Here is a 25,841-nt window from a genome sequence, read left to right as displayed (position 1 = left end):
GATCTTGCCTAGGGGCATCACTTGAGTGATGCGGGAAGTGCAGGCTTCACCAGGTAACCCCCTGAGTGGAGGGGATGGGTGATATCACTGCTCTCCAAACATCTGCCATTGGGCAGAAACAGGCTGTGGCATTCACCTGCATCCCTTTAAAATGCTGCAGCTCATTGGAAGAGATGGTGTGAGTGGGAGAAGGCTCAGTGGGAGGATAAAGGAGGTCTCAGACTTTTAAATATATACAGTATATTATTTTGTTTAAAATTTTCTATAAAAACACATCTTGCCAAATTTTCACTTTAACTATATACATATAAAGTATACACTATTTGCTAGTTGCTTATGTCACAGCTATTGCCATTACATTCAATGATATGTAATTACAATTTGTGAGTATCATTACTACAAAAAAAATTATGAAAGATATATGTGGTGTGGAGATCAATGACACCATGAGTTATCCCCCCAGGTGACACCAACTCTAGTTGATCATGTCCTCATCCTCAGGCTGCACAAATAGAAACCTATCCAATAATACAGGACAAGCAGGCACCAAGATTACTTCCACCAGACCTATCACTACAGAATCCAAGTATGAGTGAATCTGGGTGACTTTGGCCTGTTACAGACTGCCAAAATAAAGCTGCTTTGGGTCTCTTTGGAGGTATGCTATTTAAATGATGCATGCATCCCAAGAATCCGGAAGCTGCACCAAAGCTGCACTCCAGTGCTTAGGAATGGAGTGTGGCTTTGGCACGACCTCCGGACTCTTAGGACCCATGCATCATTTAAATAGCATACCTCCAAAGAAGCTTTATTTTGGCAGTCTGTAACAGGCCTTAGTCTGCAAAGTAGTCTATGTTCTCTTATTTTAAGGCAGAATGTAAACGGTTTCTGACCACTTCAGACAGCATCTTTGGATGACACTGCGCAGACACAATGGTGATAGAGAAGCTGATATTATTTGGCACAACCCCATGGTTATCATGGCACATATGACAGAACAGTTTCCCCATGGATGTTGACCTCTCCTGCCAAATGGACACCAATGCTACTACCAAGACTAACTCAGCCAGCTCAGGAGTGGGGTGGGTGGTACATCAACAGTTACTAATCTCAGCCACCCACCTTCAAAAACACACACTTAAACCCAGCAGACTGTGGGACAGGGCACCTGGTAAGGGAGATGGAAACCTGATAGACCGCTGTAACTCAGCCCCTCAGGCTTGCCTGCTGCTGTGCAGAGAACCCAGATGGATAAGGCTGGGAGAGGTTGACTTGACCACCCCACCCTTTTTCATCCAGACAGTAGATTAGGAGAGAGAAACTCATTTGGGGTGCCAGGGTAGTTCCCCACTCCTCTGAGCCAGCATGAGCTGGATAATGTCAGGAGGCATAACCACTGAAGTTGTGGTCTTCCTGGCTACTCCGCCAGCTGGTTTCCAACTAGTGCTGCAGCTGGAGGCCAAGCTTTTCTCCCTCTTCGCTTTCTCTATGTAGGTCAGGCATTAGTAACTAAGATCCTGGGGCCAATGCTCTTTCTTTTGAGGTTTTCTGAGGGAGGAACAAATAAAATTTGTTTTTCATGTTTTTTTAAAAACAGTTATCGTTTTATGTTGAGTAGTACTAGAGGATTTCAAAAAAAGGCAATTCATCCTTTTTTTGCTGAAAGAAGGTGGTCTAGGAGAGTCTTTAGGGACCATATGCAGCCCCGGGGCCATAATTTGCCCACCCCAATGTAGCGTAAGGTGAGGGAGGCAAAATGTTCTCTCCCACATAGAAGCACACACACACCGGCCAGCTGGAGTTCACTCATTAGCCTAACACCCACCTCAATTTTTATTTTACTTAAGTAGAAGTGCAGAAAAATTAATTACATTGGACAGTATAGGTGAAGTAATTCATATTGGAATAATTACATGAATAAAAAGCTGAACTGGCAGAACACAGACAGAAGGAACATCAATAAGTTAAACCTAAAAATACAAAACTTCCCTAGCACACTTGTTACGAGGAATAACTAAAATTTTGATTCAGAAGAGATGAAGGAATGTTATTAGTTTTGGCAGACTGATTCGTCAGTAGCATGATTTTAGTTCATTGATTTTTGTGGTTTCCTTATCAGGAAAAAAAATTATGAAGCGCTTGAAACTGCAAGCTTCTTCAGATGGTCCATGAATACCTGTAGGCTAACATCATCTGTTAGAATTGGGGCACCAGACTCCTGGAATAAAAAAATACAGTTTAAATAAAAAAACCTGAACTTACACAACAGGGAAAATTGAACAGATGAAGTACAGTCAAGTGTGAAACATGAACCTAGGAACCCTAGCTCTTTTCATCCACATTTCAACATTTATTCTTATTTCTTATCCAGCTGTTTCCAGGCCTCATACTTATGCAGGCATACATCCGTTAACAAACAAGTTACTTTTACAAAGTTTTTAATGCCTCCCAGCCCTGATTTTTCCTCCTTGTCTTCTGTCTAGGTGGAATATTTTTAGCAGTATTGGCATTGGGAGGATGGTGATGAAATGGCAAAGAAACATAAGACTCTCTATACCAGGATGTGGCAGCAAGTCTACACTAAAATAAATCAGTAAAGATTGAGCTGAGAAAGAATTGGATTCTCCTCTAGCTGATCCTATTGTAAATATGTGTAGAACAAGGTAAACAGCAGCTGCCTCCAAAATCCCTTACTGAGTATGAGTGAATGGGAAAACAGACAAAGGAGAAAAGTAAATTATCCTGCCAGCTATTCACCAGCTATCCCCAGTAAGTGTAGATTTATATGTCTCGCACCAAAATAGCAATAATAAGTGGAGACTGGTGAAAGAAAAAAAATCATCCCCGGATGCATTTTGGAAGAATCTTTCAAGCAATTTCAAGAAAGTTCAAAATATTATTGATTACTAATACAAGGCTTATCTGACCTGATTGTTTCCTCTGATAATGTGCATATTGTTAATGTTGAACAAAAAGTTTGCTGAAGCATGTTGAACTGCTCTCCTTTTTTGTAGGGTAGGAACCTAACCCTATTATTTCCATATTATTCTGCTTCTGATACCAGTATTTTCTGTTCAAAAAATCATGCTCAGGATTACCATATATACTCTATGAATTTTGATATGACCCATATATAAGTATAGGGTAAAACTTAGCAACATGCAACAAAGGATGTAAAGAATGAAAGGAAGGCAAATTATGCCAAAGAATGCTGCTGTTTTCCTTTGCAGACATTCAAAAAGGCCAGAAGCAGCACAATGGAAAGAATAAAGAGAGTTGGTGCTTCTTTTAGATTCTCTCAGGATAGACAAAGCTCTTAACTTTTGCCATTCTGCTCAGAGAGGGAGATGGTTTCTAGTTTGAGATAAGGTACAACACTTGCATTGAGCCGTGGATAAGCTGACCCAGGTTTTTGGTGTCAATTTTTTAACTCAAATTTCTAGACTTATACATGTATATACTCATGTATTAAGTCGAGAAATTTTGGTCAAAAATTGATCCCAAAAACATGGGTCAACTTATCCATGGGTCAATGTAAGTCCTGTACGTAACTCATATATATAGTCACCTCCTTTCTCTGAGTAGAGAGGCTAAAGACAAGCACTTTGTCCATCCTGGGAGCACCTAAAAGAAGCACCAACCCTCTCTGCACTCTCATCCAACACAAACAGTTATGCCTGCCAGAACTTTGTAAGTTCTTTGGCATCATTTTCCTCAGCTCCAACTTTTACATTCTTTGTTAAATGTCCCTAAGTTTTACCCTTGACTTATCCATGGACCATATCAAAATCCATAATTTTGGCCACAAAACCTGTCCTCGACTTATACATGTGGTTGACTTATAGTTGAGTATACTATATACGGTATATACTAGTTTATCTACCTAGGTATATCTGTACACAACAAAACCCAAATCTCTTAAATGTACCAAAGCAAATGCATTCCTTGCTTTTTAAAATGTTTATTATAATAAATTTATTGTGAATATAGGCACACAGAGGAAATATGAACTTCAGAAACTTTTATTTTATCCATTACTTACTTGTCCCCATGCATAGAGATTATTATGAGTCTGAGAAGGGTTCACTTTAGACAAAAGAAACCGTGCCTGTAAAAGACAGAGTAAAAAAGTAGCTTAGAAGTAATACAACAAGAAATGTCCAAGATGTATACGTGAATCTTCAAATGACCTCATGCCTTCCTTAAAACTGTTCACAATTAACTGGGAATGTCTGCAGATATTTTTGGAAAGATGGAAATTTGGATGGAAAGATGGAAGACAAATTGTTAAAACTCATCCTGAAAGCATAGGGTTCTTGAACGTTAACCTTTGCTTCTTCTAGAATCAACCGTACTGTTGGCATTTAATATTTCAAAATGTATTTTAAATAAGCAGACTTCAAGCCACACATCTCTTGGTAAGCTCCAAACTGGATGTGTGTAATGAGCTCTGCATTTCTGGAATGTTCAGTTAGTTTAAATACAGCTGGCCTACATGACACCTGTTCTAACAGGTTCTCTTTGACATCCATTTGTTTCAAAGCATAACTGCAAATACTGTGGTGAACCAAAAAATTTAAAGGCCCATGACACCCTTAGTTTGGGGAACATCAGATGAAACACTTCAGACACTGAGATCTTTTTAGTGGGTACTGCTCAGACTTTCTTCATTAGACTAATGACAATGAACAGGACCTTTTCTTTAGAATTTCCTTCCCAAAGAACTCAGCCCCTGGTTTATTTTTAGACAGATTTCCAGTTTCAGCAGGCATAAGACGTTAACAAGGGTAGCATGACGCTTTATTGCTCACTTGTCTTCTAGTTTTGTATTTGCAAGAAGAAATTTTATGTGGTTCTTCTTCTAATTTTCTGCTTGCCTGTGACATTTCATATTAATATTGCTGGGGTTTTGTGTGTTTTTCTATGATACTACACTCAGGCTCTGCAGAGCCACATTTGGCTAAAAATGCTCAGTGATTAAGCATATCTGGTAGTCCTAGCCAAGTCTTCATTTCACAGACAAAGCTACCCAAGAGGGCTACAAATAAGAACACTATCCCAAGGTCCCTGGACAAATGGTAGGATATGAAGGAATGTCAAAACAATCTTGAAAAGGTTAAAATCAAGAAGCACAAAATACAGTGAAATAGGCAGGTCTCTTCACTCCCAGTGACTGGCATTGTTCACTGGCATCAGGATGGTGCCCCTAAACAGTGGCAAGTGAATAATACTTTAACCCAAATTAGAAAGGTACTCTGCATTTTCTACAGGAACATGATGAAGAAATAAATACCCTTACAGAGGTATTATTAAATAGCCTAACAGAATATGGTGAAAACAGAACAATGTTTTTTTCCAGAATCCAAATAAGAACTAGGCATCTGGCCTTGAGACACATTCAAAATCTACTTGTAGTTATATGTTTGGTGAATGTCTTATACACCTTTCTGTGTAAAGCCATGTCTTACCTGACTGCCTCCATGTTCTGTGTTAATATAACGAGGCATTGGGAATCTTGTCTGCAGGATTTCTTGAGCATCATCCAGTGGAGCCTGCAGCAAGTGCTTGAAGTTTTCATATTCAGGCATATCTTGATAGCCGGCTTTACGCCACTGAGCAATAGTCTAATTGGGAAAGAGAGAGGGGTAGGTAGAAATTAATCAAACTATTTCCATAGAACTTAATGTTTTATGATTCTCAGGCTACCCTTAGTTTCCAAATGAGTCCATTTTATTATTAGGCATTGACAGACATAGCTATGTTTTTACTAACTGAACTCTTTCAAATTTATATTCAGTCCAAAAATATCCCAAAAAATTAGTGGCGCCAAGTGGAAAATTCCATCCGACAGTCAATTTAAAAAAACACATGTCTGGAAGCAGCAGCAGGAATAGTTTAGTTTATCTTAAACAGCAGATGCTTTTATTTTATCAAGCACTATACTAAGCCAAACCTGTTTAATTACATACAAAAGGGAAAACAAAGGCTCTACAATGCAGACAAGTCCTTTCCAGCCCCAAGCTCAGGCGTTATTGGACAACAGTCCTCCCCAGCCACCTCAGCAGCAAGTCTGAAGAAACCTGGTAAAACTGGGAAGTTTAATCACTTTCATTAGGCTGCTTCAATTAACCGTACAGGTGGAGAGAAATTTTAATCAATTCCACCTCTGTTATTGGTGCAGTTGTAGCAACACTGGGGACAGGATTATGTATAAATATGCATACAAATATGAGCCTTTCTGAAGCCTGATAGAAACAGAGCAGCCTCTGACATATCATACGTATACACATCATAATGTAAATAAATCATATCAGAAACACCAATGACCAAGACTAGAAGATGAACTGTTTTTGGCTGCTCACTTTTATTAAGTATTAGTTTTACCCTATCCCTTCAGATGAGAGTTTAAGAGGAAAGGTCTTTCCACCTGTCTTTTCTTGAAAATCTCACATGCTATCAAGCCCTGCACAACAATACCCATGCTATCACTATCTAGTTCTAACAAATAGGCTTTGAGAACCAACGTAGATGTAAGCCAGAACAAAAAGTTACTTGCACATTACCTCACCAAGGTAGATAACAATTTGGAAAAAGGTATCCATCAGTAGTATCCTGTCAGGAAGAATGCTGCTGCTATCCAACAGTACAGGCTAGAAGAGGGAATGAATAAATGAATTAATCAGTATCCAAAAAGAGTGTTTTACCAAAAAGAAGGACAGAAACATACCACAACACAGCTTGCATTAATCTGGCATCCCATCGTATTTGGAAACAACTAAAGAACTACATTTCAAAAACAGACTTGCACACGTCCCTCCCACCAAGAATAACAAGTAGTACCCTATTTTTGAAACATCCTAAAGGCATCAGGTGCTGTAGGAGTAAGAAACTGGCAAAACCACTTCTGAGTGTTCCTTGCTTAAAAAAAACCCTATGAAATTCATGGGGTTGCCATGAGTTGACAGGCAACATGAAGGCACATACATGCGTTTTTAAAAGCACTATCTTTACTGCTAGCATATATTAATAGGTTCTTTTTAATAATGTTGGTGTCTTCCATTTAGTCAAAGAATGTAAAAGGAGCTAGTTTCCTGGCAGATATTTCTTGTTGGGGGGAGGGCTTTCTTCTTTAGCAACTGTAAATGTGAAGATTTTCTTCTAACAAGCATGAATGTGATATATTCTCTCTTCTTGGGGGAATTGCTTAGCAAATTTCACCAAGATATGGAATAGTAAGAATCTAACAGCAGAATTTCAGCATTCCATCTTTGGCATAATTACAGCCTAAAGTCTTTTCAGAAAGGATAACTGACCCATCTACAAAAACATTTACTAAAACCTAGCTGTGAAAGAAAAGAAATCACCTCCGGTGGTCCATAGAATGAATAAGAATATAGGATAGGCTGGATCATGATGAGGGACTGGGTCAGGTCCTGCCTGGCAAAGTTATGCCGATAATATGAAGATTCATCTGGACTGTTATTGAATACTTGAAGGAATGGAGATCGACGCAAATGGAACATGAACTGCATAGAAAACAGAAAACAGAAACTATAACACAGGCCAGAACTACCATTCCTCTCTTCATTTATATGGCACTTCCCTTATGTGATTCAAGAAGCTGAATACAAAGACTGGCATACCAGATAAAAAAAACACAGAAAGTTTCAGTATTGCAGTCATTTTTATTATAGAAGTGTCTTGGAGTGCCACTGCTATTTTATTAATTGTTTTAAATTTTTCATTTTTTTTGAGAAATATCATTTTACCTGGGGATACAGAGAGAATGAGTCAGACAGTCTAAATGAATTTGGATCATCCTTGTTGTATTGTCCAAACTTCTGACACTGTTGGAGAAATATATAGATCTCAGTAATCACTTAAATACTTTAGCATCTTACAATGTAATAAAGGAAGAAAATAAGTTGATTATTTGTATCAGTGTTACCAAGAAGGGTTGAAGTTGGGGGGTGTTTTGTTTTTTTTAAAGAAAGGAATATTTATTAGACAATGGGAGAGAATTACATTTGTTACATAAATGGATCTATGTAATAAAGGAGTTTCTTTCAAAATTACTAGGTAGAAATTGCCTCCAAGATTATTGTACAAAGTGTTTATCATACCAGTTGCATTGTTCCATAACTAGAGTGCTGAGCATATGAAACACAAAATGGGCAACCAGTTTAAAAAACAGTGGTTTGATCCTTGTATGATTGAAACTCAAGTTTTCATTTAAATAAATACTCTATATAATATAGAACAACTCAAAGATAACATCAAACTATGTTTTGGTTTAGGGGAGACCAAAGTAGACATCTTCTTAGAGTGTTCCCCCTGCCATGGCTCCCTGCCATTTACTCATTGGTTCTTTCCTCCCTCTTTTTTTTTTAACCACAGTTGATAGTTTGCAGCACTGTCTGTATTACGGGCAAATATGCTTCAAATCGGAACTTGAAATTATGGTCCTGAAGCAAGGAACTAACCAATTTGATGACCTCAGAGTAGTTATTGTTGCCAATTATGAAGATGGCTTAAGACAGGCCTTTGGCCTGCCCAAGAGATTCATTTTGCATGTTGCTGTGTCTTTTCATGTTGATTTTAACTGACCATTGTTTATATGATGTAATAGTTTGAATGTGTATTTTGCACTAATTTTGCTGTCAGGTACCTGGGATATAATCCCACTTAATGTGGTGTAGTGGTTTCAGTGTTGGACTACGGCTCTGGACACCAGGGTTCAATTCCCAGCTCGAGCATGAAACCCACTGAGTGACCTTAGACAATTCACATGCTCTCAGCTTCAGGGGAAAGCAATGGCAAACCTCCTTTGCAGTCTTGCCAAGAAAACCCCGTGATAAGCCTGCCCTAAATCAGAAATGATTTGGAAGGCACACAACAACAACAATATACAATAGTAGTAAATAAAACAGATATGCCATTGCAAACTATGGTTGGCAAAATTCTGGAACTGGAAGAGGAAAAATTTAGAAGGGGACAGGGAAAGGCAGGAACATGAAAGTCTATGTGTGTAGAGGGTTTGTTTGTTTTTTAACTATCAAGCTATGTACAGATTGGTGTTCTATTTGAACTTAGTAATGTTATACAGCAGGGGTTAGTAAAGTGCAGCCCATGGCTGACCCCTAAGCCCCACTCTTGCAGCCCCTGACACCTCTCCAGAGCTCCCCAAGTGTCCTGAACCTCCTGCCAAATATTTTTTCTGGGCAATTTTTTGGTGATTTTCACCCTCAAGGGGCCAAAAGCACTCCAAATTACTTGTAAATGAAGCAGTTCCACACATTAATCTCCCAGAGACCCTCGACATTCCTATTTTTTATAAAAAGGCCCAAAAAAGTAAAAATGGTAGGTGGAAGTGACATTGTGTCACTTTCAGTGCACTTGAGATGTACAGGTGTGGTCCACAAGAGCTGCAAAGCCGAACTTTGACCCCTTGTGCAGTTGCCCACATGTGTTAGACAGGACATTAATTTGAAGAAAAACTATTACATTTAAAATAACACTGTCAAGTCTAACACCATTAACATTGAACATTAAGCATCTGATTCTGGAATTTGAGCTCTCACACACATAGACTTTCATGTTCTTCCTTTTCCCTGTCCCCGCATTCTTCAGATTTAGCCCATATGTACAAATTGGATTGTTCAAATGTGTTTTCAAACTATTTGTGGCGGGGAGGAGGGACACAAAAGTTAACAATATCAATAGTCAAGACAGAATTCAAAACTCAGTGGTTCTCAAATGGTGGGGTGGGAAACCTGAAGTATGTGTGAGAGTCGCTCAAGGGTAGGCACCAAAGTTGGAGACCCTGATCCCTCTGCTTCCTCCTCTTCTTCCCAAACTTTTTTGTGTGTAAAATTTAGACATATATTGACATAATAATTGCATTTACTTAAATAAAACTGTTCTAATTTGAACACTGCTATTTCATTATAAACATTAAAATATGAATGTATGTGAATATGCCAATGAAAATATGCACACTAAACAAACAAAATACTTTTATTCATATACTATATTGGAGGGCAAGATTTCTGCATGCAGATATAAAGGGGATCAAAAAGTAAAAAGTTTGAGAACCACCGTGTTTAACTGATAACCAGGTTATAAGATTACCCTGGTTTACAAGTGATCACCCTGGCTTACAAGTGATCATACTCACAAGTCTGATTAGCTGCCTGTCGAGCCACCGCAAAACATCAGGGCCTTCCTCTGATTCAGCTCTGTAGACGCCCAGTCGGGCCATCAGGACAGCAGCTGCTTCTTGATCAAAGGCAGCTTCTATATGCTGCAGCTGACTTTGTGCATCTGCCCAGCTAATAAGAACGGCAAGAATTAGTACATTTTTGAAGATTACAAGCCACACTCAACTCTCCCACCCCTGCAACTCCATGCAGAAGCAACTCATTCAATAGACCAACAGTACGATTTTTAGTCCTTGACTTTTCTAGAATCCCTGTACCACTTTCTTTTGTCCAAAAAAAGGCAGGGATTGCCCCTTTTGGGATCTACCAGAAGCAACAAATCACTTTTTACATAGGTTGCAGGCTCCCCCTGTACTGTTTAGTATTTTGGCCATGTTGGGGCTGCTGTTTGTTTGCTGGTTCCTGGATAGTCCTAGAAAATTGGCCCCTGGACCCACAATGGCTGTACAAAAGCACTAACGCAACAAAACACAGGATACTTATCCCACACAGTTCTCACTTTCTAGCCACTGTAGTCACACGAATACGCCTCTGTGTACTGGAATGCTGATAATGGGTAACAAACTGGACAGCCCCTCTGCCACCCTGAGGTATTGGTGCATTGTGCTGGAAAACAGACAGAGAGAAGTTGCCCTCAGAAAATCAGTTATTTTGAAAGGCAGGTTCAAAATACCACACAGAGTTACAGAATACAAACAAAATAAAAGCAGCTTATTATATCGGAGATCAGCAATACGCTTCATCGGTTATATAAAAAATCCATAATTTTGGCCCCAAAACCTACCCTCGACCTATATATTTTCAAAAGTAAAATAAATGTATAAATCGAGGGCAGGATTTGGGGCAAAATTGTGGATTTTTGATACATAAAGTCAACTTATAGTCGGGTATATATGGTAATTTGCTCCATTTAAGTACACATTTAGACATAACTTTAAAATACATGCAAAAGATTACAGTCAGAGGGGTGGGGAGACAGGCTTACCTGATTTACTACTTCAAAATAAATGGCAAGAGTCATGGTGGGGTCAAGACTGCAAATTTTCCACTGGCATGTGCCACCAATCCCAAGTTCCTATGAGAAAATCCAAAAAGCAAGAGGGGGTGTTCTGTTTATATTATGGCTACAGGACATAGTCACGGCACATTTTGTTCTTGCAGATTCATATACTGTCTGAAGAACAAGCACAAAAACTAAAGCCTAAAACCTTGCAACAAGTACCCTATAGATATCTGGGAGATAAAAGAGAGAGTGGAAAACAATTTGGCCTTGTTCCCTTGCCACCACCTTAATTTGTCACTATGAAAACATACAATCCTGTTCCAGATGGAATATGCCACTTGTTAAGCTAGCACACATTAATCCTACAATATTCTGCATATTACACCACTGACGGTGAAGTTCCTTTTTACAAAGTCCTTTTGTGCCCCCAGCTCCCTCTTCCTTATCTTCTGTCTGTCATTTATTTATTTATTTATTTATTTATTTAATATGCCATCTTTTTCCTAAATTGGATCTAAGGGGGCTCACAAAAGATATAGCTGGAAGGTTTAAAAAAAATAACATCTGTATTAAGATGATGAAGGAGGCTGGAAAAACACAGATTTTCTGTGTCAGGTTGCAGAAGCAGCAGTATATCTACATTATACAATGCAAAAAAGCTTGCGCTTGGAAAAAAAATAAGATTCTATTCTAGCTAGTTTTATTATAGCTATGTATGCCTGCCTACAAGGTGAAAAGCAGCTGCCTCCAGAATCCCTTACTTCAGCATGCATAAACAGCAAAACAGAGGGAAAAGGGAGAAAGCAGATAAGCCTTACCAGCTACCCCCCAACAGGTTACAAAATCATATCTCTAAATGTAACCATCAAAATGAGACTCATAAGAGAGGTAGAGGCTGGTAAAAGAAAAAAAGTCATCCCTGGATACAGTTTGGAAGAAGCCTTCAAGTGGTCTCCAGGAGGTTGAAAATATTTTTGCTTACTCATGCAAAGCCTACTTAGTTGTTTCATTTCACGTATGCATATTATTAGTTTTCATTAAAAGGTTTGTCTAACTACTCTTCTTTTTTGTGGTGTAGGAATATATCCCTATTGTCTCCATGTTATTCCTACCACAGGGACCAAATTTTCCGTTAAAGAAGTAATACTGAAGAGTACACCTACACCATTAACTGAGGTATAACTGTACTCCCTTTTATTGATGAATACCATATCCTTATAGTACAGGGATTTTATGCAGCCCTTGAAAATTGTTCTTATTACTGTTGTCTTCAGTTAAGACTGCAATTGATTTATTATGGCGCAGAGCAGGATAGATGAGAAATAATCCCACCTCCAGAAGTGGCAGTAGAGAACTAGATCAGGAGCTGATTGTCCTATTGCCCTTCAAGGTGAATGTATTTCACCCAGGGTGAAATCAATTCCCATGGCCATCCTGGACTCTACTGTGCTGTCTAGTCACAGCAGAAGCAAAAGAAAGGAAGGACTGGGAAAACACAGATGCTATGCATCTCTCCTCAGCTCCCTACACTGGCTCTAGTTTATATATAACTACCATCTAGCAATTAAATTACACAAGATGTTGAATAATCTTTGGCTGACAGCATTTCATGTTGTCATACCATCTAAATTGCCCAACACAACACACATTACTGTACTTCCCACCTGACCCCACCCCAAAATGTGTTGTCCATCTCACCTCCAGTCATAAAACTTACATTTTCAGAAACGCATGGGCCTTTGGCATTTAGGGATACACATGGTCCAATAGCTCCAGCAATCTTCAGCTCTCTAGAAGTCTAAAATTCAAAGTATTGAAACATCAGCCCCAACAAATATCTACAGAATATTGAGTAATGTATCACCTTGTCATAAATGTCCAATCAGAATAATGTGTTGTTGAGACGGCAATAATCTGCTATCACACCCAAGTGATTTACACCACCCCTCTATGAGGGAGAACCTAAGGTCTTGATCAAAGTAAGGCCTTGATGAATAGGATATTATCTTTGAAGCTGACAACTACAAACACTGGTATATAATATATACATCCCTTCAATATTAAAATAGCATAATACTAGTACTCAGCTACTGACCCCCAGGTCTGAGATTCAGCTAGAAGCAGTGATTTCCAAACTTTGGTCCTCCAGGTGTTTTGGGCTTCAACTTCTAGAAACACCAGCCAGCTTGGCCAAGTGTCAGGAAATCTGGGGGATGAAGTCCAAATACATCTGGAGGGCCAAAGTTTGGGAACCACTGAGCTAGAGCTTGTCACACTTACCTTCACTTCCAAAGTAGCACCAAAAGCCATTCGGAATTCTCCATTCAGATCTTTGCTGAACACTCTCTGGAAGGTCTGTGTGAAGAGAGAAGTGTTGAAGGAGTCCCCCATCACCATGTGACCCCTGAGAGGGAAAAGGAAATGTAGGCAGTGAGATATTGAGCAATGATAGATCACTTTTCTCACTCTACCTTCACTGCTGAAAGCCAAGGGAATCTAGATTGAAAATGCTTCTGTTCAGTGAACGAAGCAAAGCTATTCCATGGAAGAGAGGAAGAGCACCAAGTAAATTTGAAAAAAACCTGACTATCTGCATTGATACCAAGGAGAGGAATGCAATTCTACAACAAGTCTGCCACTACAACTGGGATAGGGTGCAAAAGACAGAGCCCACATACTGCATCAAGGGTACAACAAAGTTTCACACTGTCTGCCCCCACTAGCCCTTAGAGGAGTTCCCATCAGTAAACACCAGCCAACTCCATGTCATGAAAATAAAGGTTGTTTTACATTTATCAGCTTCATCTTACCACCACCACCACCAAGAAAGCACATATACACAAAAACAAAGTGACATCATGTGTATAAGTGAAGATGAGGTTTAAACTTCACCAAGCTTCTCAAAGAAGTTGACTTTTTCATCTTTTAGCAGTTTCACAAATTTGTCCTGAAGAAATGGATGGACTGCCACTGAAATTAAACAACCTCCATCTATATAGCCCTGTCTTTGGTTCCATTTTTAACAAATGCATCTTATGTATGTTTCCTTGGATTTAGTTTGATTTAATTCATTAGAACTTATTCATAAATATACATATTTGTGGCCATAGTTATACTAGTATATGATATTATAGTATAAGGAAAAAAGAACTCAGAAACTGATTTTTTATGTATAAGACTATTTTATCAGTTAAATATTGCAATTGATTTTTGTACTATTCTGCCCAAATACACATACAGGCTGGCACCCCATTGGTTAATCCCAACTAGAGTACACTCGTTCAATCAAATGAATGATAAATTAACATGTAGATAAATCTAACAGTTTCAACAGGTCCACTCTAGTAAGGACTAAAAGAATTTAGGCCATAAACTCCCACTGAAAAGAAGTCCCTCCTGGTCCCAGATGAAAAAATGGCAGGTTCTTGATACATTTTTGCATGAATCAAAGAGGGACATACCCAGTTAGATTTGCACAACATTTCATCTCCAGAAGACCAGTCTGATCAAGAGCACAGGCATAAATATCAATGCAGTGTCCATTAGCAGCTGTACGACTAGCTAGTGTTTCATAGTGCTGTAGGAACAAGAAAAGAAAGAATCTGCAGACAACTTTAGCTACCATTGCAACAAAAGGATTATTACAGTCTTGGAACAGATGTGATATGCAAGCCACACGTGGTCCCCAACTCTTCTTTTGCCAGCCCCCCCCCCAACCTTTACCAACCCACACCCGAACTGAACCTCCAAAATAATAATAATAATAATAATAATAATAATAATAATAAACGCTAAACCGGCCTGAAAATCAGCCACACATTTTTTAAAAACCCTCTAGAAGTTAAAACTGGAAGTAAACTTCTGGCCATTTCAGAGAGCTACTTTTCGTTGGAAATGGAGCGGCACAGCCCATTGTGTGAGCTGCGTGTAAGAAAATAGTGCTGGGCAAACAGACAAAGGCTTATGAAGCTAAGTAGGCAGAGAGCCTAGGAGATAAGTAAAGTTGGGAACAAGAAGCTCAGTAGCTAGGAAATACATAAGCAGAGGAAAGAGCTCATCCAAATTTAATTTTTTGTTGCACAGAATTGTGAGTTATTTTGTATCTAGTTTTGACAGGTTTTGAACTTATTTTTGCATTCGCCTCCAAACACACCTCAGGTGCTTCTTTTATGCAGTGGTTTTGGGAGGACAGGGTGGAATCCATCTTTTACCAACCTACCTTCCTAATCTCCTCTCCTTTGTTGGCCTCTCCTCCTTTTTTTGCTTTAAATTTCCCTATTTAGAAGCAGAATTTTTATATAGAATTTTTCTATAGGTGGGAAGAACACTGTGAATCTGATGCTTTCTTCTGTGTATAATATATTTAAATAAAAATATAGATAATTTTTTGTAATTTAGGCATTCTAGAACAATATTCTTGACTAAAAAAGGTAAAGGTAGTCTATTTACATGAATGTCTAGTCGTAACCGACTCTAGGAGGCAGTGCTCATCTCTTTATTAAGCCAAACAGCCAGTGTTGTCCGAAGATTAGCAATATGGAAAAATTAAAGTTAAGTAAAAGGGGGGTGGGATTGGATTTAGCAAATAAGCAAATGTTATTTTTTAATAAAATAAAACTCAAACACTCTAATGCAATATATTTTTTATATTTCATACAATAATGCTATAACACAAGACTTAATAGTAGAGAAAGAGATATAAAACAGAAATAAGAAAAAAGGGAAATAGGTTTCAGCAGGTAGGAAACTGGAAATTCTTAAAGGGCGGATTAAAACATGAGCAGTGAATACCCACAGCCTATGTCAATATATAAAGAAGACACTGACCAAAACAAAGTGAAATGAACCCCAATAATAGCAGCACACATATATCTCAATTCAAAATGTACTGCTAAGAAGTAAAAAGTTGCATTAATTGCTGGGAACTCCTGGGAAATATCCCAAAACAAGAAAAACTTTATTTAGATCTTGGTGAGCACAATATTGAAAACCACCATGTCCCAAAGCAATTAGCCCGTCTCAGTAAGCCCAAATATTAAAGGAAAGAGGACAGGAAGTTTAGGCAAATGAGGAAAAAGAGTCACACATGATTTATGAAGCTGTATCATTTGGGGAGATAGAAATGTCTCATAGGTGTGCACAGTTGGCCAAAGAGTGGGAAACTCAGTAACAACACCACAGCCATGTGATTAGGTATGTGATTATTAAACAGCTCAAAAGGGCTTTAGAGAATAGGAATGTGAGCCTAGTAGTAGATTATTTCAATATTATCTGTGCATTGAGGCAATACTCACATCAGGGAACAGGGTTTGTGAAAAGGCCTCTGAGGGTGAAAACTACACAGACATAAGCAAAAATTAGTAAGGGGAGAAGAATGCGCAACCACTGTGATTGTTTCAGCAACTTGTTCACCATACATATGCAAAGAGTTCAGCCAGAGTGTCCACTAGATGACTTTAATCACTTTATCTTGCATCAAAAGAATATTTAACGAGATTATATAGGGAAAAGGAAGCATTTGACCTAAATAGTCAGAAATCAAGATGAACGTTTCTGATCCTTCATCAGCTTACACAGACCTCCTTTAACTCTATTTATTCAGGTAAATCAGTATCCATCAGAACCTGAAAAAAAAATTATTTATCCTTACGTAGAGAGATTTTAAAACAAAGACCTACCTTCATGGCTTTCTTCATGAATCGTGCATTATCCTTTTCTATGTCATGCCAGGAACGGATTGGTGTTTTTAACTCATCTCCTACCACCATGCCTGGCCCTTGAGTTGGAGGACCTCCTGTAAACAACATTATTCTGGCTCCAGTATTTGGAAATGTTCCCTTGGAGATGGAGAAAGAAGGTAGAATACACACACATAATGATCAATTTTTTTGTATTACTGGGCAGATTCATACCAATGCAGTCCCTCCACATTCACTGGGGTTAGGGGGTGAAGGACCCGTGAATGTGGCAAAACATTCATGGCTTTGATATTCGCAAATTTGATTATTTGTGAGTGTCATGCCACATGCGTGTGCACCCTCCCCCAGGCTTTTCCCCTTAGGGCAAGCAGGAACCAAGGAGGGAGGGAGCAGCTGGAAAGGGTGCATGCACTGCTCTTCCATTCCTCCATACCTCAGAGACCTCTGGCAAGCTCTCTAAGGCATTAAAGGTGGGGTGAGAGAACCACATGTGATTCTTCTGCCTCCCTTCCAGCGCCCCAGAGAGCTCAGGCAAGCTGTCTGAGGCATCGGCAGGGAGACAGGAGAGTCATGCACATGTGCACTTCTCTCTCTCTTCCACCAATGCCTCAGAGAGCTTGCCTGTGCTGTCTGAAGCATTGGAGAATAGCGGGAGCAGTGTGCGCAAGTCCCCTGGCTTCCTTCCAGTGCCTCAGGAAGCTCAGTTCCTCCCTGCCACCCTGTAACTGGCGGGGCCTTCACCCCTAACCTCTGTGAATTGGAGGGATGACTGTATTCTTTTTACCTAAGAGAACACCTCTCTAGGAATCTCCAGGCCCACCAGTGCAACTCTATCGCCAACATCTGCCAGAGGTTGACCATAGAATCATACTGGAGGACCTACAAATGCCTAGAGAAGTGTCTTCTTTAGGAACTTCTATGTTCTCCAGGACAACTGGACAATTTCCAGCAGAATTGCATTGGAAGACTTAGAGATTCCTAGAGAGAACATATTAACCAAAACTGCAAATAATCAAATCTGCAAAAGTCAAATCCTCAAATGTGGAGGGCAAACTGTATATCCATCCCACTGAGGAAAAAAAGAGGCCTATTTAGTTCTATAAACACAGAGCATATCCTTAATTGTCAGAAAAGGAAGAACTATTCATGCTGGATTAACACCATTTGTCCAGCCTTAATTTTTAATGGTGGAGAAATCTATCAAGCATACAAAATTGTTTCCTATACATCACAAGAAGTAGTGCTGAAACATCTCCTTTCCTGAATTATATTTAGAGACCACTGCATAAAAATATCAAGCATCAAGCCACAGAAACACAAGACTGACCAGCATATATGCTTTGCATGCAATAAATGCCCCAAATGATTTTGGTTTATTTCTATCACCATTTTAAATTGTTATCAAAAGCAAATATACCTCGAGTAACCCCACAGCAATGGACAAAGCTACTCCAGTGGATCGCAATGGTCTTTTTCCTTGTGTGACTGGCCATGGGTCCCTTTGAAGTTCCCCTAAGAGATCTGTCAGGTTCATGTCAATTTTGTGAACCGGCTGAAGAAATCTGTAAAAGTTCAAACAAAATTTAAACAACGTTTTTTACTTTATCGAATCAACTTGATATGCAAAATGTCTCAGGTTGATTGAATTCCTAACATTACTCAAAGATCAGTTAATACAAAACGAAGCTATGTTCGCCAAGGTAGGCACTGTTAAAAGCAAACTGTATGTATCAATCATATAAAGACAGAAATTAAGCTTTGCAAGTCTATGCAAAGCTCATTCTACAATAAATCTATTAGTCACTGAAAAACTACAGGAGATTAGCTGCTTACATATGTGCAATGGAAGCACAACACAAAATACCATATTGGAAATTAGATGGTTTATGTATCAGTTTGAAATGAACTGACATGTTCTAATTGTTCAGTTATTTATTGTATCTTGCTAGGGTTTCAAATCCTAATGTTGCATCTTTTGAAATCAAAGGTGGACCCTGAATGACATTATAGACATCACTCCACACCTATATATAAAATATATGAAACAAAACAGTTTCAAACAGCCAGAAAAGAATTCATTCTATTTCCCAAGTCCAATTTGGGAAATTTGTTACAGAGGCTTTTAACATTTTACACATTTCATGAAAGCCAAACGATCACATTTGATTGAAATATAGCTTCTTTTAAGGAGGGAAGTACCTGCTTGAAATCAGAGGCTGTTCCTGAGGCAGATGAGGCCTTCCTTGCTGAACAGGTGCAGTAGGCTTTGAAAGACCCAACATATCCTAACAGTCAAAACACATACCAGCATTAGAAAACCCCACTTTTAAATAATTTTGGAAGTAGAGACAGGCAATTGGAAAGCTGGATTAGCTTTAATTAAAAACCAAGGTAAAAACATACCTGTATTTGTTTTGCTGTTAGGTCCTTGGTGCCTCTGAAAACATAACTTTTGGAGATTCCTTCACAGCTGAGTTCATGAACTTGGACCATTCGGCCAAAGGTGATCAAGCCAACAAGAGCATCAGGGGGCAGCAAACTCAGAGACATCTGCAGAGACTCCTTCAAAGCTTGCAAGTCTTCCTCTTCCAGACAAGTGTCCACCACATAAAGAAAAATCAGGGGGGTCTGAGGACCACGCTGGTGTGGGAGAAAAATATTTGTGTGTGTATTTACATCATAAAATTATGTACAACAGAAGATTCCCCCAGAAAAACTATATTTAAAATTCTTTTAAGACTATGATCACAAAGGTGCTCAATACAGTATTGTGAATTTCAAACATGAAACACAAAAGCTTACCTGGACTATATATTCAATTGTGGAAAACTGTGGCATAAGTTCAGCTGGCTGATTGACTTCAGATATGCCTGCATATGCTGGTGGAAACTGGAGAAACATCAAGGATTAGAACACATACGGAAAGATGTAAAAGTTTCTTTGTAATACAACATAGGCAAACATTTTGAATTTCAACAAAACAGGGGAAATTTACTTTCACTTTGCATTAAACAGGGTACTGTTGGCATTTTAGGATACAGTTTATGAGTAAACAGGATATCAGGTTACAGAATCTATGAACTAGCTCAAGTGTTATGTCTAGATCATATACAAAGTCAATTCAGAGTCACATTAAACCACGATTTTAAATAACTGAAGTATGGTTTGGTATAATATATAGCCAGCAAAAAAAAAATTGATGGTAGAACCCACAATCTTTCACACCCACCTGGTTTCGCTGAAAGCAGAAGTTGCAGGCCCAAAGCTTGGCTCGGTAATCAACTTGACTATAAGAAAGGAATATATAAAAGCTACTGAATCACATTTCGAAAGATCAAGCAAATAAAAATCACATTGTCCATTTCTCTTTCAAAGAATTGGCATTAAGGATATAATAAATATCTTCAAAGTGAACACATGACACAAAAAGTACTCTTATAATATTAGGAGAAAATTACTACCAGTCGTATTACCTGATAAAAGCCAACTTCAATTTCCCCATTTAATGTCTCTAATAGTAGTAGATTCAACCATTCTCAATTAGTCTAGGCTACATTTCTTAATTGAAGAGACCTATTTTTAACTGAGTTTCAGTAAATACTGTACTTCTACTTTACCTCAGGTCAGGTAGTTTTTTTCAGTTGTGTTCACTGCCATTTAATTAATCTGTTAGCTCCACAGACAAGAATAAGTACTGAAAAAAATGGGTTTCTTTGCATTTGTATTGTATTAAGAGACAAACAGTATTTTATGACACAAAAGCAAGGTATATACACAGATGCTATAACATTGCTTAGGGATTCGGAAACAGGGCTGTGTTTTCTTCTCCTTCCCCTCTCATGCATAAATTACCTTCCAAATCTGTTTAGCCAAAGTCTATGTAACCTGTGTCCTAAGTTCTCAAAATGTATTTCAAGGAAGTATCTAGGTCCATTCACACATATTGCAAATCAGTACCGGATTTGTGCTGAAGGAGAATATTTTGTCAAGAAAGAAGAATGAGAGAACACAGTATTTCTCCTGACAGCTGGTGTTTAATGCACAGTAAACTGTTTATGAAGCCAGTGACAAAGAAGGAATATAACATAGGCCCAAAACAGAAGGTGGGGTGGGGCTTGTGGCCGCTCCAGGGACAGGGCGTTTAGACAACGCACGCTCCTGGAACACCCTGGACACCTAAGATGACCCAAAACCAATCCCAAAAGAAGTGGATCTTTTCCTCTCCTTGCTGGTCCATTTGGGACCACGGCAGGAGGCACCCAACATATGCCCATATGTTTCAACCCATAGTTCAAGTGCTGGCTTGTGCTTCTCCACATGCCATGGTGTGGACATTGAGGTGAAGATGAGATATTCAAGGGAAAAGACCACATTGGCCTAAATACCCTAAACGAATCACACCCTGTCTGATCTTAGAAGCTAACTAGGTTCAGCCCTGGTTAAAACTTGAATGGGAGACCCAGTTTGCTTTGTAAAGTGCTGCGTAAAGCCTATGGCGCTCTATAAAATAAATGTAATAATAATAATAATAAGACCCCCAACCAATACCAGGTGCTGAAGATTATATGTGAGAGGAAAGAACAGGCAAGCCAAACAGCGTATTTCTTGCCTAAGAAAACACTAGGAAATCTATGGTGTTGCCATATGTTGATGGACAAATTGAAGGTGCATAAATACACACAAAGACTACATCAAAAGTTTTAGAAATATACCCCTCTCCAAACCAAGGAAACACAAACATTTCAGCTACAAAATAAAAGACACTGAACAAATTCATACCAAAGTGGGTTGAGTACAGTTTTGCAAGTTGGTCTACTGCATAGCACTGGCTCATACTGGACAGGTGGAAGATCTAAGCGCTCTTTCAAAGGAGTGAGCAGGCAGGCCAGGGGGACCACCATCCTTGTGGCCTCCAATCTGCTGGATGGCCATACATTCCAGCTGAAACGCACTCCGTCGCGCTCTTCATTTTGCTGGATAAACTCCAGGTAAGTCGCCATAGAATCGTAACGTTTCTGCAAAGACAGAGGACAGGTTTGTTCATGAACATTTGGACCCAAAGACCCACAAAATCACCACAGATTTCTTTCAGCTGATTGCGCTGAAAGCCAGTTAAAACATAATGTGCAGGGGATTGGGTGTGAAGTGACAAGACTCTCATTCAGAAAAAAACGTTGCAGTTCTTTCCTATCTGACATTCAGCTGCTTTTCTCGCTGATGAATTCAGAGCTCATACTTGGGAACAAGATTCTCCAACCTTCTTTCGGCTTTGCAGTGGTTCCCAAATTTTGGTCCTTCGGGTATTTTGGACTCTCAGAAGCCCCAGCCAACTTAGCCATCTGTTAGGAAGTCTGAGAGCTGAAGTCCAAAACATCTGGAGGACCAAAGCTTGGGAACCATTGGCTTAGAGAGGAAAGACGTGCCTTATTTTGACAGCCACTTGGCAAGAACATAAGACTGTAAACTTAACTGCTGTATAATACTCATGTATAAGTCTAGAAATTTAGGTCAAAAAATTGATCCGAAAATATGAACTGACTTATCCATGGGTCAATGTGAGTACTGTACTTTACTCTTATTGGCATTGTTTTCCTTTGCTTCGTCCTTTACATCATTTGTTAGATGCCCCTAAGTTTTACCCTCGACTTTATCCATGGATCATATCGAAATCCATGATTTTGGTCCCAAAACTTGCCCTTGAAGTCGAGTAAATGCAGTAAGCTTCCTTGGAAGATATCTCCTTGGAAAATAGTGGGGCTTCCTTTTAAACAAATAGGGACAGGGTCAGAAATAAAGCTGTTAACTTCATTCATAATAGTTCATTTACCATTGCAGAGGGTCATGGCACAGTGAGACAGTTTATCTTCAGGACTCTTTTAATGATCCAAAGGCAGACATCTATCTGTTCTACTTCCAGCAATATTCAGATGCATCTTTTATAAGCTGAGCCTAAAGGTCTAGATCAATGGTCCCCAAACTGTGCTCTTTAAAGGGGATTTTGGACTCCAGCTCCCAGAATCCCAAGCTATTGGCCAACATGGCTGAGGCTTCTGGGAGATGAAGTCCAAAATCCCTTAAAAGCAGTGGTCCCCCAAATTGTGCTCTTTAAGGGGTTTTGGACTCCAGCTCCCAGAATCCCAAGCTATTGGTGAACATGGCTGAGGCTTCTGGGAGATGACGTCCAAAAAATCTCTTATAGGGCACAGTTTGGGGACCACTGGACTAGATCCTTCCCTGGTTGTCTATGGTATTTGAAATACACTCTTTTTCTGGCTCAAGGCTATGGAATTCTGGGAGTTTGGCCCCACAACAAACTCCAACTCCCAGAATTCCATAGCCTTGAACCAGAAAAAGAGTTAAAGCGGTGCCAAACCGGGTTATTTCCCCAGTATGGACGCAGCCCAAGCCAGAAGGGACCCCATAACACTGACCCCCAAAGCAAGAGCTCTTCCCCTCACCTCTGTGCTTCTCTCTGCTCCCTTCCTACAGCGAAGCCACACCCGCAACCAGAAGGACAGCTCAGCGCCAGAACTGCCCTTCCTCAAAATGGCGGCAGAGGGAACCCAACCTCCAACCCATAGACTCAGAAAGTGTAGACTCACGCGCGTCTGTGGAAAACTGCTAATGGCAACTCTGTCATGGGGCCAGTTGTGTCACAGGGATGTTTTTTGAACCAGTGCGACTTGGCTCTAAGGCCACCCAGTGGGTTTTACACGAGTCTCCAGAGTCGTAACTTATATCACTAGACCACGCTAGCTCTCGGGTAATTTGTACCATTTGTCTATAATTTTTTCTATCTCTACGTTTTAAGTAGCGCTATGCCTATTGGTCGAGGCGTCGTTCTACGTCATTGCACCGAGAGGACGAAGTGAAGCCAGGCTTATCCTTTCTCCGCCTTGAGGATTGCCCTTTTCCAAAATGGAGGGTGGCTTTGCCGGCCGGCGTCCACGTTCACAGGACTGATTCATAGAGCGTGAAGTAGTAGAGTGAACGTTTCTTAGGAGGAGATGATACTTCCTGGAAAGCTTCGGCCTCCATTTTCTTTCCTCTCCTTTCTTGTTATTATAGTGGAGTTGTTGGTTGCAGCTCACAGGATTCAATACTGAAAAGAGGGAAACAAAACCTAACTCTTGTATGCTTTTTATAACTCAGGTCCCTGTATCTGTCAATTCCTTGAAACCCTGGCTTAATAATAATGATAATAGTAACAATATTAATTTATTTATACCCCGCTCTTCAGCCAAAAGGCTATCAGAGCGGCTTACAGATTGTTAAAACCTGGAGTGGATCCTCCGCCCCACCGACTCAGGAGCCACCGTCTTATCCAGATTATTGCTTTTAAAGTGTGGATTTTGAACACATCTGACCTGTCCTTTTCAAGTGAGGTCTCTTTTTAACTGATGAGTTTTAACTGGCAAACCTCCTCTGAACAAACCATAACAAGAAAACCTTGTAAAAGGGTTGCCTTAGCTATAAGTCATAAATAAAAGGCACACATCAACAGCCCTAAACTACCAAAGCTTGGAGCAGCATATACTTGTATTATTTATATTTGTATTATTTTTATATCTTTGTTTATTTTCTAGAACATCCCCCTGAACAATAGAGAGATATGACTGGAAACCTATACTGTGTCTTCATAGCTATTTCTGCACCCAGATAACAGATACTTTCTTTCTGTTTGGATGGACATATGCATCCAGAACTTATCATAACTTGCTTAACAGTCCCATCTTAAGGAATATTCTGCAGCATTTTGGTTTCAAGCAGGAGTATTTCTTTGTACTTTATATGTATTAGCCTACTAGCCCCACCACCTTTCCCTTCTCCTTTTGTGTCGTGTCTTTTTAGATTGTAAGCCTGAGGGCAGGGAACCGTCTAATTAAAAAGATTGTATGTACAGCGCTGTGTAAATTTACAGCGCTTTATAAATAAAGGTTAATAATAATAACAATTTGTGTATCATTTGTAGATTCAGCCATCCACGTTAGCACACTAAAATGATACTATAGGGCACTATATGTAGCTGGTGTCATTTTTTAAACGTGTGTGTCATTTTTATAGGGCTGAAAATGCAAGAAGATTCTATCTATCTATCTATCTATCTATCTATCTATTTATCTATCTATCAGATTTTCACGACCCAGAGCACTGGAGTAAAAAAGCAAAGTCTGCCCGACATGGACAGATGTACCCCATTGTGACAATGGCATTGTTACAGGAGTTATTTTGAAACCGAACATGGCAAAGGCTGAGTGAGGAAAAGAGTAGCAGCTCAGATGGATGGCTGCCTTCATAGAGGCTCATTCATCCCTGTCCTTCCTTTACTAAAGCACTCTAATTTGTTGAAAGTAATTGTATGCATCGGGCTCTTCTACTCCCTTCTCCCAAAACTCTGGAGATTTGCCTGATCTTGAGGCGAGGGGAAGGCGCATGGAGAAGAAATAATTTGTATAAGAACACGAATACACATTTTTCTCTGTCAGCCACCAGTTCTCCAGATAATAAGGTTTCCACTTTCCAGATTTCTCTAATGAGTCTGTTTATGAGATGAGTAAGGCAATGGGACCAAACCAGGCTATGAATTTCTTCAGAACACACTCTCTTCAGACAGAGTTATGTTAGTCTGTTGCAGCAAAAACAACAGAAAGCCTTGTGGCATTTTAAAGATGAACAAGATTATTCTTTTGTCATAAACTTTCATGCACTCCAAACCATTTCCGCTTATGCCAAATAACACTTGTCATTCTAGAAGGTGCCACAAGGTTCTCTTTTCTTTTAAGAATGAAGTTATTCTTAAATGAGAAGGAAATTACGTATCTGAAGTATCTTAAAAACAGGATTTAAAAATATTTACCAATATTATGAAGAAGCTATTATATTTAAAACAGTTGACTCTTAGCTGTTCTGTATAAATGA

At 39.3% G+C, this 25,841-nt stretch overlaps 1 protein-coding gene across 3 annotated transcripts; it reads right to left on the bottom strand.

The window, feature by feature from the left end:
* Positions 1-1,801: 1,801 nt before the first annotated feature.
* Positions 1,802-23,573, bottom strand: LOC149316817 (protein transport protein Sec23A). 3 transcript variants are annotated; one of them, XM_089516336.1, is made up of 20 exons: positions 23,525-23,573; positions 21,702-21,937; positions 20,152-20,209; positions 19,725-19,811; positions 19,326-19,562; positions 19,122-19,207; positions 18,340-18,484; positions 16,902-17,060; positions 14,685-14,800; positions 13,504-13,627; positions 12,941-13,021; positions 11,206-11,295; positions 10,720-10,826; positions 10,178-10,331; positions 7,770-7,847; positions 7,365-7,526; positions 6,564-6,650; positions 5,469-5,624; positions 4,043-4,108; positions 1,802-2,218 (listed from the first exon to the last, which is right to left on the bottom strand). In XM_089516336.1, the coding sequence occupies exons 2-20, from the start codon at positions 21,920-21,922 to the stop codon at positions 2,129-2,131; spliced, it is 2,304 nt and encodes a 767-aa protein (XP_089372462.1). In that variant the 5' UTR covers positions 21,923-21,937; positions 23,525-23,573; the 3' UTR covers positions 1,802-2,128. The 3 variants fall into 3 exon arrangements, with proteins under 3 accessions (XP_089372462.1, XP_089372461.1, XP_089372460.1); XM_089516335.1 differs by lacking the exon at positions 23,525-23,573 and adding an exon at positions 23,381-23,452; XM_089516334.1 differs by lacking the exon at positions 23,525-23,573 and adding an exon at positions 22,750-23,111.
* Between the last annotated feature and the right edge of the window lie 2,268 nt (positions 23,574-25,841).

This window comes from Sceloporus occidentalis, unplaced genomic scaffold (genome assembly GCF_023333645.1).
Source record: "Sceloporus occidentalis isolate IW3139 unplaced genomic scaffold, rSceOcc1.0.p SCAF_3, whole genome shotgun sequence".
Classification (NCBI taxonomy): Eukaryota; Metazoa; Chordata; class Lepidosauria; order Squamata; family Phrynosomatidae; genus Sceloporus; species Sceloporus occidentalis.
This window is presented reverse-complemented; position numbering and strand designations above follow the sequence as displayed.

Excerpts from the sequence above, each read along its gene's own strand:
- LOC149316817 (XM_089516334.1), bottom strand. Across the intron at positions 18,485-19,121 it reads CAGCCTCTGATTTCAAGCAG|ATTTCTTCAGCCGGTTCACA; the intron begins GTACTTCCCTCC and ends GAACTTTTACAG. Across the intron at positions 17,061-18,339 it reads TTGCTGTGGGGTTACTCGAG|GGAACATTTCCAAATACTGG; the intron begins GTATATTTGCTT and ends TCCATCTCCAAG.